At 36.1% G+C, this 17,228-nt stretch overlaps 1 protein-coding gene across 1 annotated transcript in view; it reads right to left on the bottom strand.

The window, feature by feature from the left end:
- Window positions 1-3,509: 3,509 nt before the first annotated feature.
- LOC107299402 (glutamate receptor ionotropic, delta-2-like) overlaps window positions 3,510-17,228 on the bottom strand; it is a gene marked incomplete at both ends in the record, with an annotated part of 22,258 nt that continues 8,539 nt past the window's right edge. Inside the window, 2 exons of the mRNA XM_015828765.1 lie at window positions 3,510-3,629; window positions 13,406-13,567. Of these exons, the coding sequence (XP_015684251.1) occupies window positions 3,510-3,629; window positions 13,406-13,567 (282 nt within the window). The remainder of the gene's footprint in view (window positions 3,630-13,405; window positions 13,568-17,228) is intronic.

The raw sequence follows: 17,228 nt of genomic DNA, 5'->3' as shown, positions 1-17,228 counted from the left end.
TCTCTATACTATAAAAAAAGATGTTGAGATGCTAGAAAAAGAGCAACAAAGATGATTAGGGGACTGGAGGCTAAAACATATGAAGAACAGTTACAGGAACTGGGCATGACTAGCCTAGTGAAGAGAAGGACCAAGGGGGACATGATTAGCAGTGTTCCAATATTTGAGGGGCTATCACAGAGAGGAGGGGATCAACCTATTCTCCAAAGCACCTGAAGGCCAGGCAAGGAATAACAGATTGAAACTGATCAAGGAGAGATTCAACCTAAAATAAGGAGTAACTTTCTGACAGCGAGAACAATCAACCAATAGAACAGTTTTCCTTCAGATGTTGGGGAGCTTCATCACTGGAAGCTTTCAAGAAGAGACTGGACTACCATTTGTCAGAAATGGTGTAGGGTCTCCTGCTTGGGTGGGACTAGATGACCTACAAGGTCCCTTCCAACTATGTTATTCTAATATTTAAGACAATTTGCTCAGATTCCTGACAAATGCCTTATAATTTTCAATCTCCTCTTACAGTATAAATATATCTCATTTCATTGGTATTTATGTAATTGCAAATAAATAATAATGAGTAACTTCAGGAACGAAGAATCAGCGAATATAAATACGCTTCATCACTGCATTTTTAGAAAACAGTAGAATGCTAAAACAAAGAGGAATATATTGTGTTTGTTTTGTTTCCTTTCTCTTTGTTTGCTTTCTGAAATGATGCTAACATTTAATTTTTCTGTAATTGTTTATCTGTAATCTTGTTAGACTTGTTCTTTAAAGTCATAATGGGAGATTGGAGGGGGATTTACTGCTGCATGAAAAATAAACACAGATACACAGAGAGCAAATGTCAAATGCCATCTAAAGATGTCAAAATATTATGACATTTTCTATTGATGTATTCACTAATGAATAAACTCTCACTTTCAGAATTCAAAAAGGCAAGTAAACAGTCCTTCTGTAGATCATGCTGAAAGGCCCCAAAGATATGTGGCTTGGATTAATCCATGAATTGGCAATAGTTAACTTTCTGCATTCCAAATACCTGCCATATGCAGCATATTGCCATCTGCTACCTGAGGGAAGGCTGGTTAGGATGATAGCAGAAAATGGCAAGTTAACTTAAGTGTCTTGGGATCAAATGGATGAGAACACAAATGCCTCTTTTCTGGCATTATGCTGCAGTCTCAACATGTGTTGGAAATGTCTCAAGATTGGTTTTTCATATCAACTTTTATTAAAAAAATAACTATGGATTTAGCTCTTTGGAGCTATTATTTAATAAAAATAAAGATATTTTATCATTTTCTCTATTTCTATATCAATGTAATATGAATTAACCAGAATGAACTGGTTAAAAGTTATAATTAGCAATTATTCTTTAGCTAGCTATTTTTTTTAACTATCTTCTGATATGATATCTGGTTTAATGGTATTCCAAGGAATCAGATAAAGAAGTAAAACTTACCCAACTACAGTGAGTTAAATAAATTGGGTCCAGATTGATTTAAAGACTATATTTTATTGACTTGTTATTACAGAACATAAATCAAAGCAAATCATATACAACAGTGGTTCTTAACTTGTGGTCTGTGGGCTCCCGGAGGAGCCGCAATGTTGTCACAGGGGGTCCGTGAAGGCTTAAGGCAGTCTAGTGCTTTAAATCTTGAGTTAGGTCTTGGGGTCTGTGGCCATGGTCCATGGCCACAAAAGTTATTTAAAGGGGGCCCATGGGGAAGAAAAGGTTGAGAATCACTGATATACAATAAATGGGTAACATAAATTATCAATATTTAAATAAATGAAATAAATAGGTGCTCATCTATCTTTCCACAGGACCATCTGCTGGTAATTTCTAACATATAAAAATACTGGTTCTGTATCCATAGCTTTTTCTATACACATTGATTAAATGCCTTAAATATGTATAATATTTTGTTCTATTAAAGGGAATAGTGAAATATCTTATTAATTTATAAAAAAAACTATACACAAACAAACATTTTTTCAGTGTATTAAAAAAATATAAATAGCAAGCTTTTCCCCTTCTTATAAAAAACTTCCTTAATATCCAGGATGCTAAATATCAGGCACCAAGCAATGAAGCATACATTACTTCTGAAAATTGAAAATAAATGTTGACAAAAAGCCTTGAAGAATTTACTAATATACACTATTGCTTTGACCACTCTATTACAAAGTGTTCTTTTAAATACAGATCCAAGATGAATTTGTGTTTTGAAATACAAAACATTTCTTTCACCACTGTATATGGTCCATTTTCATATATAAAAATAAAATGTAATATGAATCCAACTTGATGAGAAACAAAAATATTATCTATACATAATGCCAAGAATTATTCTCAAATAGTAATAGATGTCTTGTATGTAATCCCACAACTACCATTTGAACCCCACTGGCATTGACAAATTCACTATCAGTCAATTGCAAAAGGCAGCCTTACTTGGAACAACTTACATCTTGTGACACTATCAAACATCCACATCTGCCTATCCCAGGTCCTTGGGAAGGATTCGATAGGTAGACAAAAATGCCAAATCCAGTTTGAACATTTGGCTGACTAGGTGGTGAACTGTAATATTATTTATGCACAGCTGTAAGTACATTTAGATTTCTGAATGAAGTTCAGCCCAAACCAAACAATTAGCATTTCTTTGACTTAGATGAAATAACAGACTTCAACTGTCAATTCAGATCATTCATTAAAAAAAAAAGCTGTTGAGAATGAAATACTGATAACCTTTTTATCCTGAATTAATAATCCAAAATTTTATTTTTCTTTCTTTTGCAATATAATATGAAGAAAAACTAAAAAATCAAGTTCCAAGATGAGTGAAATTCATTTTCTGTTTTTCTAGGGAGTGAAACAATTTGAACTGGGAGAGAACTATAAATATAATTCTTATGCATATCATATTTATTTGTTTGTTTTTATTTATATATAAAATTTAAAGACACACATTAAATCGCCCACATTCATCATACATTTAATATAAATAAAAAGTTGTTTTAAAAAACAACAACAGCAAATGTCACCAGTTATAGCAATTTCTCAAATTATGTATCTTTATTTAAAAAGAAAACAAGAAGCTAAAATACAGGAATACTTAATTTTGTAGTCGATTTCCTATTGGTAATTAACATTTTGAAACAGAAGTGCATCATCTCAATTCAAAACATTGTGTTCATGTCAATGCAAAATATTATTGTGGGGGAAAATTACTGTATAATAGCAGTCTTCACCACAACTTGCCACAAACTACTCATAAAGGACATATTTCCATACACGGATGTGTGAAAAATTTAATGATATTTTGATAATCTTATCAAGATCAACAAACATCCAAAATACATTTCAAAGCAACCATTCATCTCTTTTTCCTAAGCCAAATTTTCCAGACATTTTGTTATATTTGTTGCATTTTTTATTACCAAAATGTTCTTTAATACAGTTGAAACATTCCAAAAGATACGAGAAAGAATTTTACCTTGCGGATTCCTCTGCTCAGTTCTTCTCCGTAGTTTGTCCCTAGGATCTCAAACAGAACATTGGGGTTTCCGCCATTCTCTGCAAATTCCAGGTCTCCGGTCAAGCCATTCACTCCACCCTGAATGCATTAAAAACAAGAGGGAGAAAACTTTCAGATGTATATATTTCAAATATAGCTTCCTGTCCTCACTCACAACATAATATAGACATTCAACGCTCATTATGCAAAATGTTTTATGCATCTGTGAACTCTTAATAACTACAAAAGTAGAATAACAACCTGAAGAAATGTAAAATAGTTGCAATATTTTTAATATATTGGCTATTCCTTTCATTTACTTTTTTATGCTTCCTTAAAAAAACAACACCTGTGAAAACACAAAGGTAATGTGTCTAATGTATGTACGTATGTAAGGAGTTTCTATAGCCGCCCATCTCAGTCAATGACTCTGGTAGCTTACATCCAAATACTTAGTTTCCAGTACTCAATCTGATCAGTCATGTATAACACAGGCAATTGTTGAAGCCTCTACAGAAAACAACATTTGATTAAGTTAATGAAGGGATCACATTTTGTGAATATTAAAAGCATGAATATTTTTCTGAGCAGGTAGAAAGATCCACGTCCTCTGGTAGGCTAGCTTGTATTTAGAAATGGATTGCAACACCCACCTTTGAACTAGATCTGTCAACTATCTAAATGTGTCCCACATGGTATAAAAGAGACTACTGCACAGATTTCAATAAGTCTGTAAAAAGTAGATTAGAAAAAAATGGTTGTCTTCTTAAAATAGTCTAATATTTTTTCTAAAAGAAGAGAATCTCATGAAAAATATTGCATAAACAAATCAATAGTGTTGCATTTATTTGCTTGTATACTCTATCAGTACAGGTAGTCCTTGACTTACAACAGTGACTGTTCAAAGTTAGAATGGCAGTGAAAAAGCGATTTATGACAGTTTTTCACACATATGACCATTCCAACATCTCCATGGCCACATGATCAGAATTCAGATGTTTGGCAACTGATTCATATTTATGATGGTTGTAGTGTCCTGGGGTCATGTGATCAGCTTTTGCAACTTTCTGACAAGCAAAGTCAATGGAGAATCCAGATTCATTTAACAACCATGTTACTAACTTAACATAGGTAATGATTCACTTAACAACTGTGTCAAGAAAATTCGTAAAATGGGTCAAAACTCACTTAACAAATGTTTTACTAAGCAACATAAATTTTGGGTTCAATTGTGGTTGTAACTTGAGGACTACCTATATCTTTCCTGTTAAGCACAGTGCACCTAGAATCCAAAACTTGATTTTTCCAAAATGAAGCCTAATTAGTTAGGATAAAAAATAACTTTTGTGTCTCCTATTTCATAAACCATCACTATCCATCACCAACAATGAGCCAGAAATCGGAACGAGGACTTAGATTTATGGAGCATTCTTGAGATAGAGGGAAAATAGCATCCACAGCTCCTTTTTCCATAAGGCACATGAAAAAAAGACTTGGTTTTTGTCAATAACTTAAATAAATGTGACTGAGAAAACCTAGAGGGCAGTTAAATGTAATAATGTGGCATCATTTTTCTTTAGAGTGTATTGTTGGTATCAGCCTTACTTAATAATTCACAAAGATTACAAATGGAATGGCACCGCTATTATTTCATGTGATTGCCCCAGTCAACATTACTTGAAGTGTCTTTACCGAATAATGGGGAAATTGTCAGATGCTTGAATAATGAAAATAGGGAGTTTTTAAACTCAAAGCACCTTGATAGATTCCAATTAGAATAACAAAGGAATGGTAAAAATGATCTAATTTGTTATATTTTTCCCAGTTTTGAGATATCAGAGCAGATTTCTATTTTGCTCAAATGGGATTTGTGATGATCTTTACTTTTATGAATTTTCTAGACCTGATGGATAATCTACAAGTAACTTGTGCTGATTCCTTCTTGTAGTAGGTTTATTCCTATAGTATATATTCAGATTAGATTCCATTTAAAGTTCATATTGTAACCCAAATGGTATACATAGGGCTGACCAGATCATACAGGTGATAAAACATTTAAATGTTTATAAGAAAGAAACACCGTTGAACTACAAACCTTATACAAGCAGTCCTTGACTTATAACCATTCATTTAATAACAATTCGAAGTTACAACAGCACTGAGAACAATATTTTATGATCCGTCCTCATATTTATACTTGTCATATGATCAAAATTCAGGCACTTGGCAATGGGCATGTACTGTATTGATGATGGTTGCAGCATCCTGGGCTCATGGGATCGCCATTTGCAACTTTCCTAGATGGCTTCCAACAAGCAAAGTCAATGGGGAAGCTGTTTTCGCTTAATGACCACATGATTTGCTATCAACTGCAGTGAATCATTTAACAACAATGGCAAAAACATCATAAAATTGGGCACGACTCAATTGCCTTGCTTAGCACCAGAAATTCTGATCCTAACTGTGGTCATAAATCAAGGACTATCTATATGACATATGACAAGTCCTTTAAAAAAAACAGCAAGCAATCATGTGATTAACATGAATACAGATTGCTGTGTAGTGTTGTGTGGTGACTACATTTCAGAGTTCCTAGAGTTTCATACTGGATTTGATGTTCATAAATTTTGGAAAACTGAGCTAATCCCCAATCAAAAGGCTACAAAATATATCATACTTAGATAAACACTGGCTTGAATAATCTTTTTGAATATTCCACTGAATTTTTAATTTAAAATGTATTCAAATGCATTGAAACAGTGCATATTGAAATAAATGCAATAATGGATTTTGGGGGGGAAATGCATTTGGAAACACAGAGTTTGAGATGGAAAACTGATTGCCTATTTAAACATATATACAGTAGCCATGAATGAACGTTTCCCATTCAGAAGGGCACAGGGGTTTTTCTAAAAACATTTGCCACCATTAAAAACCCAAATTTGCAGTCCAAATCAATTATCCTTCAAATTGTTTAAATCATGCTGCATTTCCATCCCTGAGAGCTGCAATTACTGAATTGTAATTGCTTATCTAGGGGCACTATGGCCGTGTGGCATGTTTCCATTTATTTTAATGGTTCCGGATTGTATCTTAGTCAGTAATACAATCTAATCATGTGGAAATTACAGTTTCTCATTGCTAAATAACTATATGAATATTAAAAATGGGTGATCTCTGCCTGATTGCAATTTGAGTTGTCTGCTAGTTTCTACCAGTTAAAAACAAAACAAGAAATTTAGCAGAATTTAATAGCTGGAGTCACCTGTGTGTGCTATGCTTTATAGAGAGAGGGGGGAAAGGTCGTGGCGAGGCTGTAAATGCAGAGGGAAAATTAGCCAGAGAACTGTCTGAAGTCCTGAATCTTCAGAAACTCCAATTATTATTTATGCAGTACACGAGCTGTGTGTTTTTGACAAACTAAAAATGGAAGGAAAAGCATTAAAAACCCAAAGCCCGGAGGTAATAGTCTGAAACCAGAAAAGAGATTAGAAATTGATTATTCCCACTTAGAAAGTGGGAAAGGAAAGGGAAGGCTAGAACCTGTACAAATCTTTATTTCTGACTGCTGAACTTTCGGGCAAGTGAAGCTCCAGACTTTAGAGCTGGTTTTATCTATCAAACACAACCTAGCCCCCTAGAGTAATTTAAGAAGCAAAATCGCTGAAGATTTATTGTTTTTATAAATGGTTGATGGACAGACAGGCAAGCATACAATCCAATTTTTGTGATATTCTGAACACATTGTCATTAGTATTGACTATAATAGAGCTTATCTGGATAATACTGTTTTCATAAAAATCGATATCTTTCTAATCTTTACTAAATCCTGCTAGATATACACACATAATAGAAATTGGGGGGGGGGGAAATGGCAATGTTAGGAGTAGAAAAAGTAGAACAAGCCTAATAGGGTTATATGAAGAGACCAAATAACGCTTTGGATACCCTGGGCAAGACAACCACTGGTGGTTTTTCATATTTAGATAGCAAGTGTTAGTCTTCAAAAGCTGCAGGATAAATGAAGAAATCCCCGCATCCTTCAAAATGGTTGAGGTCACCTTCTACTCAATAGAGAAATAGGGAATAAATATATCGGGCTAAAAAAAAGAAGAAGAAAAAAGGAATGGGAGGCAGCTCTCAAGCTGTGGCAATTTCATCTTACTCTCTCTAATTGAAGAGTGCCATCAAAATGAGTCTGAAAAAGAAATTTCAGTGTACAGCCATTTTGATACAAGCCACTTTGAACAATTGCAATGTTTTAGATCTTTCTCACACATAGAGAAGGTAAAGGAGTGTGGTGCACTCAGTTACTTGATGACTTGATTCTAAACCTGGATGAAAATTTTGTTCCAGAAGGGAAAGTGATAATGCAGGATGAGGTAGAGTTGTTGAGGAATTAATTCATGAAAGCTGAGCTACTTTGGCTCTTGTTCAGGATTTCAAAAACAAAGGAAGCAATTAAAACAAAATGAAGTTTGCTTATCCTCATCTGAAGATGCATCTGGTGTACATTAATTCTTCTGTATGTTAGTATGCATGTATGTATTTAGTTACAAAGTTTTGACAATGATGCAAAGTCTATGTGTAAGTTTATGCAATTTTCTGACATTTCAATCCAATCAGACTCTAGACCAGACATGTCAAACTCGCAACATCATGTGACGTCATGCAATGTATTGGGAGAGTTTTGCCATTGCCGGCAATGGGGTGGGTGCGGCTTCCGAATGACACGTCTGGCCCATGGGCTGGCAGTTTGACACCCCTGCTCTAGACAATGTATAGATGATGATATCAGAAAATAATGTAATACAATACAGTAATTTTGTTATCAATTGATCCACAGCTCCACAATTGCTCTTCAAAGACCTTCTGGAAAAGACACTGTTCACCACCTTCTGGGATGTCCTAAGACTGAAGGCGATCCTCTCTGAAGAGGGATTGGCTATTCCATTGGAAGACATCTACTCAAAGATCATCAATGGAGTCCCACCTGTCACACCTCCAGAATGACATGGACATTTTGTAGGCATTCTCTGGCCCTCTGAGTCAGGCAAACAGAACTGATCCTGTAAAGCTTGTCTCAGATATCCAGGCCACTAGTCTTATGCCATAATTAATATTAAAGAATAGGAAAGTGTCCACGTTTTTGGAAGATACATAGGTTGAAAAACCGGAATGGAAAAACCTTGAAAGTCAGCCCGATTACAAAATCTCTTTATGAATAATCAGTTCAGAACTTCAGCCAAAATAGTCTATTTCTTTTTCAGCAGGACATCAAAGAAGAAACCAAGGCAGAAAGGCATAGGGCAGGGAAAGAGAAAAAAAGAAGGAAGTGAAGGAGCATCAAAAGAAGGGATGAGTCTGAGAGAAAGAAAGAGAAAAGGCAACAGCAAAACGAAAGCGGTAACACTTGCCATCCTAACTGGGGACTGATCCTACTGATTGGTCTTTTCATATCTGGACACTGCACTATCTGCATGCAAAATCAGACATATCATTCCCTAGAAGATGAAACCATTGACATATTAAGAGACTTCTAGCCTTGCTATAAAGAAGGATTCCCGGAGGCTGTAACAACGCAGTAACACATGATAGGTAAATAGCAAGGCAAAGCCATGCATTTTGCTAGGCAAAGTGTGCAGTTATCTCACTTGCTTCTGTTTACATTAAAAAGTTGTCACTCTGCAGCTTGTGTTTAGATGCTTTCCTTAAAACTAGAGTTACATAACAATTACAGGTAGTTCGTGACTTACAAATGGTTGCTTAGACTTCCCTCAAAGGTACTTATGGCCCGGTTTCAAAGTTCTGACATCTGCTCCCACCCCATAGTCATGTGACCACATTTTGGGTGCTCAGCAACTGGCCCACATTTATGGCTATTTCCAGCTCTCCATGGTCCACATGACTGCAGTTTATGACATCTTTGCCATAAACCAGCATTTACTTCTGGCTTCCAGCCAAAACCATTCAATAGTGAACAATGGGTTCATTGAACGACCACAGCCTTTGCTATATGACTATGGCATTCACTTTATGACCACTACAAAAAAAGATCACAAAATTATGTTTGGTCATGTGATGACTTGCTTCACAATAATGACTTATGACCATAATTGCAGGCCTCAATTATGATCGTAACTCGAGGACTATCTGTATAATGTTAAATTCTAACCCAGTGCCAATTATCTCGACTTGTGATTTCTCAGATGTTCTTTTTCTTTGCAGAAAAGTATCTTTCTGTATGTTATTCTCCAAGTCCTTGAGATTTTTTTTTCATCTTCTTAGTGTTGCTTGTAATATTTACATGGTTATTGGAAATTGCAAAAGGTATTAATGCTGATTTTTCTTCTCAATCTGAATAAAGGCCAATAGAAGGAATTTCCTTTGAGAATGAATTGAAATTGATAGCCAGGGATCACGGAATAGAGGTTGTACAATGAAAGGACATTCACACCTATATAGACTTTGGGCAACTCATAACAAGATAAGAGCATTCTCCTTTTGAAAATCTCACTGCAATTGTGTTCTTTGAAATAAATGCATATAGGAAATTTTCTTTCCTGAATGAGAACTGGAAAGACAAAAGCGGTTTGTTCTCTACATGGCACTAATGAAGTACCTCAACACTTAAGACAGATTGTTCGTTTCCTTTATCCCTTTTTGCTGCTTTAAAGGTGTATGTAGCTGGTCATTGTTTCTGCATTGTGGGGAGAAATTAATCATTACTCTGAATAGCAGTCAAAAGGATACTTTTGTTTTCTTAACCTTATTTTCCAAAGGGTAAAAATATCAGAAAACAGGCTGAAAAAGTTTGTGAAGAAAAAGGATTTGTAGAGTGTATATGTGTATTTACATACAAGGCATGCTATATTCCAGTGGTGGCGAACCTATGGCACGCGTGCCAGAGGTGGCACTCAGAGCCCTCTCTGTGGGCACGTGCGCCATGCCCCGGAGATGGCAACTGTCTCTCTTCAACCAGCCGCCTGCTAACTCGCCGAGGTCCCACGTGGCCGGATGCATCCCGGCACGGCTGGTTTCCCTCCCCCCTGTCCCGTTCCTCCTGGTCTCACATGCTCTCCTTTTTCCGGGCACGACCCACTGCATCACCTCCTCAGCTGTCGGCTGGCCATCCCGCTCAGAGGCAGTTTCTTTGAACTGCTGGCGGGCTGCGGAGCCCCAGAGTGCGCTGGTTGAGGGGCCAGCAGGCTGTATTTGTTGGCCCCCATGCACTCACTGGCCTCTGTGTGCAGGGGCCAATGGTGTCAGGCAGCATCCATCCCAGCCCTTGCCTTGCCCCATGGCAATGGCACTCCTGCCCTGCCTCACCTCACCCCGCAGGACAAGCCTCCTGCCTCCTGCCCCACCTGCCAGAGACCCCTGGATCTCCAACCCTGTTCAAGCCCCCACAGGCGTCCCTCCCCACGAGCAACATAGAAGTGACCATGCCCACCTTGGCCACACCCACCCAATCTGCCATGACCACCACAGCCATGCCCACCCAGTGGGCCATGCCCACCTGGCACCTGGCGATAAATAAGTGGGTTTTGGGTTGCAGTTTGGGCACTCGGTCTCTAAAAGTTTCGCCATCACTGATCTATTCCCTTTCAGGGTTTTGCAAGGAACAAATGTAAGCAGAAGAAATTCAAACGAGGGGATAAGAAAAAAAGAAAAAGAAATTTAATTAGTTTAACATTTTTCTCCTTTTATTCATTCATTCTTGAACTTATCCCTATATATTGCAAAACCCAATTCACAAGTAGTCCAATCTCCTTGCATTAAACTTAGTTTAGGTTCCTTCTCATATATTCAATTATTTTTTGTCTAAGAAAGTGGGCAGGAGTACACTCTTTATAATTTTTTGACAAACACTTTTTCCTAACAACGTACCACAAACTGTCTGTCTACCAGCATTTGGATGTCATTTTTTTTGCATCAGTTTCCTTATATTTAGTAAACATTTTACCACGAATCACAAAGATACCTACTTTTCTTTTTGTTACCATGTATGTATAATGTAAGCATTCTATTTTTCATCTGAAATATAATTGTCTTGTATATTACATTAATTTTCAGATTAATTTCTCTGGCATTATACAATTTAACTAGCATTCATTGCAAATTGTTTAGGATCCCAGCTAATTAAACAGCATCAATTACATAAGAAATACACAACATTCATATCCCAACCACATACCTCAAGGGTCAGCTCAATTTAGCCATAAAAATATAAAAAAAGTCACAACTTTCTAATGTTCATAAACACAATTAGCATAAATATTTATGATATGTAGATATACATCTATATAATGATTCAGTGACATTGTAATTGTCAGGTTTCAGCATTTTAATAATTACCGTAATAATACAAATTATGAAGTACTGAAGCTCACTTTTCTCAGAAAGATGGATTAGCCTAGCTACTTCATTAAACTAACAAAACCAGCAAGCTTTAAAAGATTTTGTAGAACTATTGTTTAAGAATACCCCCCATATTTTCTTATGTACTGAGGCATTTAACACCATTACTGCCACCACCAACAACAAAATCCAAACCAATTTTTAAGCATTCACATCTAAAATTGGATCAGATGTCAACAACATGAAAGAATAATAAATGCTCTATGTGGATCTTAGTGCCACAGAAACTCAGACTGCCTTCCTGTTTATTAGTGAATTACCAGTGGCTGAGGGATGTGGCAATGAAGATTTTGCTGTTGACATTCTGTACTTATTGTTTTAATTCTTACTTTTTTTGTAATGCTTCCATGTTTGCCTGGATTGCGAAAAATGATAGATAACCAGTGGGATGACATATCCTTAATTGTTGGATACATATATGTGTATATTCAAAGGATAAACTCTAAATATTAGATTTTCTACTGAATGCCAATTCAGCGATACTGTCTATAGGTAGTTCTCGACTTATGACCACAATTGATTTCCATTGCTAAGTGAGACAGTTGCTAAGTGAATTTTGCCCCATTTTACGACCTTTCTTGCTACAGTTGTTACTGCAATTGTTGAGTTAGCAGCATGGCTGTTAAGTGAATCTGCCTTCCTCGTCGACTTTGCTTGTCAGAAGGTTACAAAAGGTAATCACATGATTCCATGACACTGCAATTGTCATAAATGTGAGCTAGTTGCCAAGTGTCCAGATTTTAACCATGTGACCATGGGAATGGTCATAAGTGTGAAAAATGGTGATAAGTCACTTTTTTCAAGTGCTGTTGTAACTTTGAACAGTCACTAAATGAATGGTTGTAAATCAAGGACTACCTGTACTTATCTGCTTTTAGACCCAGGAGCATATATCTATGGCCGGTAGACACTCCTATAGGACAGTCTGGTCTGATTGATGCACCTTGGTTTTTGTAACTGCTATATTGCAGTTCTACTATTATGATCACTTTTGCTTTGCCTCGGCTGACAAAAGAGGGGAGGAGAGCCAGTGGCCTGGAGGTTAATACATCTGCCTAGTATGTAGGCTGCCTAGGTTTGAATCCCATAAGGGTATGGCTAGCTGATGAGAGCTAAAAAGCTTGAAATAGCTATTCTAGTCTCCCATTTAATTCTTTAACTCTTTGTCAACAAAAAAAGAAATATATATACACACACACACATTTTAGACCTGTGCAGATCATTCACAGGACACATTGCTATATGACTATCATATAAGAGTGTCTACTGGCCACACACACACACACACACACAAAGTTGTAAAAGACAACTGAACCATTTCTGAATTCACCAACCATATAGTAAAAGGCATATGTCTTAACAAAACTCATATGTATTTCATCAACAGATACAATTCATTAACTATATAAAAACCTGACCTCCTGCTGAAACCCAAGCCTCATGATTTAAAGTACCTTCTTGATTGTATCCAGCATAGATCTCCCTCCTTGCCAGGGTTTTGAATTCTTCCTAATGCATGTCAAGCTAGCCATACTGTGCCATTTTCGGTCCTCCAGCTTCTTATGAAAAGCATTTGCCAACAACAACACGGTATCGTATATGTAAAGGTTGGTAATCTGTCAAAGAGATTAAGAATTGATTATAAGTAACTAGCGCAGAACTCAGAGGCAGTTTGTCTCAGCTGTCACCACTCAAGCTTTCATGAACTTAAATGTAATATCACCACAATAGATTGCCTCACATTTTACAAACCACTGGGGCCCAGAGGCTGTTACGTGATTACTAGTTAATTCAGTTTGCATTTCATAAGTGAAGGCATGTTTCTGGCTGCTACTTGAAATGTTACACTTTTTTAATCCAAGGGTTATTTCAATGCATGTCAAGGATTTTATAATGTCTTGATAAGGACTGGTGTCAGGTATACTCATATATGAACAACTGCATACAACTTGTTGTCCAGGTATAAGTCCTCACTGCACCAGGACATCCTTCTGATTTCCAAATGCAGTTAAGGAGTATAATAATAATAACAACAAAAACAACAACAGCAGCAGCAGCAGCAACAACAACAACAACAACAATAATAATAAAGTTGGAAGGGACCTTGAAGGTCACCTAGTCCAACCCCCTCCTCAGGCAGGAAACCCTATACCATTTCAGACAAATGGCTGTCCAGTCTCTTCTTAAAAACTTCCAGGGTTGGAGCATTGGATGACAAACTTCTACACATCCTCAACTGTGAGTTTCATGTTTCAGATTAATATTCCAAACAGGTACAGTATTTCAAAAAAGGCTTTCCCAAAGGTATCCTCTATATCCAAGGTCTAACATTCTGACATATGTATGTTTCATGTACAGAAACACACAGAGAGTATGTGTCTCTGTACATGCAATTCCAACCATACATTTTGACCAGATAGAGAGAAGCCATTTCAGACCAGAAAATTATCAATTTATCAAATTAGTTTTTTGTTTGTTTGTTTTGGTTTTTCTTTTTTAAAAAAAATCATTATTGTACATTGGAGTAAAATCCATGTTCACATTTTTTTTATGTGCTTGAAGCTAAACGTTCAGAATGAGAAGCATGTCAGTAGTCTAAATATGTACAGTTCTCTGTAAATGAATGAGCTTCTCAACCATTTTAATATTTGAGCCATTTTAATACTTCAGCATAGTTTTTTTCTTTTTTTAAAAAAAGTAATGCCTTTATATAAGAAATGGTAAAGAATATTGTAGGCATTTAGAATTTACAGTTAGGTCCATAAAAGGAATTTCTAGGTTGTGATGGACAAACCACAACCAACAATTTAAATACATATAGTCCTTAAATCAACTTTCTTTCTATAAACAATCACTTCATTTTAGAAAAGGAAAGAAGAGAATGTGATTATAAGAGAGGAAGAGAAAAAAGAATGAAAGAGAAAGATCGGCTTGGAGCATCATATAGTTTTTAGCAACTTCTGCCTAAAAGGATAGAATAGGAACAAAAGCTCTTGATATGAATAAACAAAAAAAATGAAAAAAAATATGAAAAAAATCTTCCTGCTAGAGCTCAGAGAACAGGCAATGAAAAGTTTCTGGGCTACCCAATGCTTATCATCATCCTAATTTATACATGGTCTTTGTAGAATTAATCTTTAAAAAATGAAGCATTTTGTCTTTTGCATTAAGCAAGCAAAGTCATTAAGGTCACTGGCAGCTTCTCCCAATAAAATGATTAAAAAAGCAATTCCTTAGTTTAGACAAATACTGAGACATTCTCACAGTTCACGCTGATTCATATATTGGGTCTAATGAATAAAGGTTATGAATAAGGTCTCTCACAAATTACTGTGAACAAATTATACCTATCTTCAACTTCTTAAAGCTGCCATATATTTTGCAACGTTTGCATGACTTCGAAGATAAAAAACTTCAGTTTTGGAAGCAGCCAAATAAGCCTTGCAAAAGATGTGCTACTTATATGATTCATGCAGAAGTGTTTGCTCATGCTAATGGCCCTTGTGAAAAATGTTTTTTTTTAATGCTCTGCACAACTTCATCATATAGCCATGCATTTAAAATCATTCTTATGCAGATGGTCTTCAATTTACAATCAATCATTTAATAATCTGATGTTATGATGTACCCCACAAAAGCTACTTATGACCCGCTTTCAACGTTATGACAGCTGCTGTACGTATACACACACACCCTACTTGTGGTCATAGGATCACATTTTGGGCACTTGGCAACCTGCTCATCCTGCAGGCACGTGACTGCAATTCCTGATTATTATTTTTTTTGCTAGTTTCTGGCATTTACTTCCAGTTTCCAGCAAAAAAATGGCCATTAGGGAATATTGATTTGCTTAATGACAGCAGTGCTTACTTAAAGACCACTGCTTTTGCTTAATGACTACTGCAAAAAATGTTGAAACATTGGATCTTGTCATCTGATGCCTCAACTTAGGACCACAATGATTTATAGGTAAATCTGGGCTTAATTACAATTGTCTGTTGAGGACTACCTATATTTCTTCACTCAATATTAAAAAAGACAATTGTTGCCAAGAAATAGATATTTTTAGTCTTTATGTATACTGTAGATGAGCACTTGTGTCATTGTCAATCACCAGGAATTCATGTATGCTAATTTATTTTACGTTAATTTTTATATCTCAATTTTCCCCCTGTGACTTTAGAATACTGTATTAATCACAGTGACCTCAAAGCATATTATATTTTGGGAATTGGAATTCTGCTTCATATATTTATTGTGGTCACATGTAATCAAAAGTGGTTGCTTAATGTCCTGTATAATTCAGCAAAAGGCAATTGATTTAATGTGCATTTTAATATGCAATTTTTTAAGAGGTTTCAGAGTGGTGGATAGCGGGAACAAATGGAATGGAATCGAATAGAATGGAATGGAATGGAGCAGAATGGCACTGAATAGAATAGGCAATGAAAGGAGCAGTTTTTATGTTTGCTTTTTCAAACACTTCAGAAGAAACAGAGAGAGAAAAAAATCTGTAGATTGATTCTTGAAGTTTTGGTGTGGGAATTAGCCATGGATAAAGATAGGATTGGTGACAATCTGCTTTGGCTATGTTTGATTACATTGCTTGGGATTATACTGGTTTAGTTCACCATACACCTGAGGTTTACCGTAGTTACCTCAGAGCAGAACTGAACAGTTGAAACTACTATTAGTCAGTGAGCTGGACATAGTGATGATTTTGTCATATGTTATCTATATTTATCACATTCAAAAGATCTGCCAGCAGAGTTAGTTTTTCAATATATATATACTATCCTTATAAGTACTAATCATACCAGAATTTAGAAGCAGAGTCTAATGTATGCACAACAGAAAAGAGAGAAATGAAATGGATACTTAAGATTGAATAAACAGGGCAAAAGAGGTATGAAAAGGTGTTGGTGGAATTCCCCCAAAATCTAAGATTAAGTCTTAAAAACCTAGTTTAATCCTAAAATTATTCCTATAGATTTGGCAAAAAGGATAATTATAGTCAGGCTTTAGAATTAACAGAACAACCAAATAAAAGAGTTGTAAAGGACTTTGGAGGTCTTCTAGACCAACCCCCTGCTGAAGTCCCACTTCATGCTTCCCTCCATGTAGATGTAGTTCCATTGAGGACTTCATGCTCTATGCAGTTTGTCAGCCAGTTATGAATCCATCTGGTGATGAAGCTGTTTATCCCCCATTTTTCGATTTTACCAAGAAGTAGGTTGTGAAGACATGTATCAATATATTCCCTCCCTCCCTCCCTCC

This window comes from Protobothrops mucrosquamatus, unplaced genomic scaffold, assembly GCF_001527695.2.
Source record: "Protobothrops mucrosquamatus isolate PMUCROS unplaced genomic scaffold, P.Mucros_1.0 scaffold4871, whole genome shotgun sequence".
NCBI classification, from domain to species: Eukaryota; Metazoa; Chordata; class Lepidosauria; order Squamata; family Viperidae; genus Protobothrops; species Protobothrops mucrosquamatus.
Note: the sequence above shows the minus strand (reverse complement) of the source record. Positions and strands in the feature narration are given on the sequence as shown.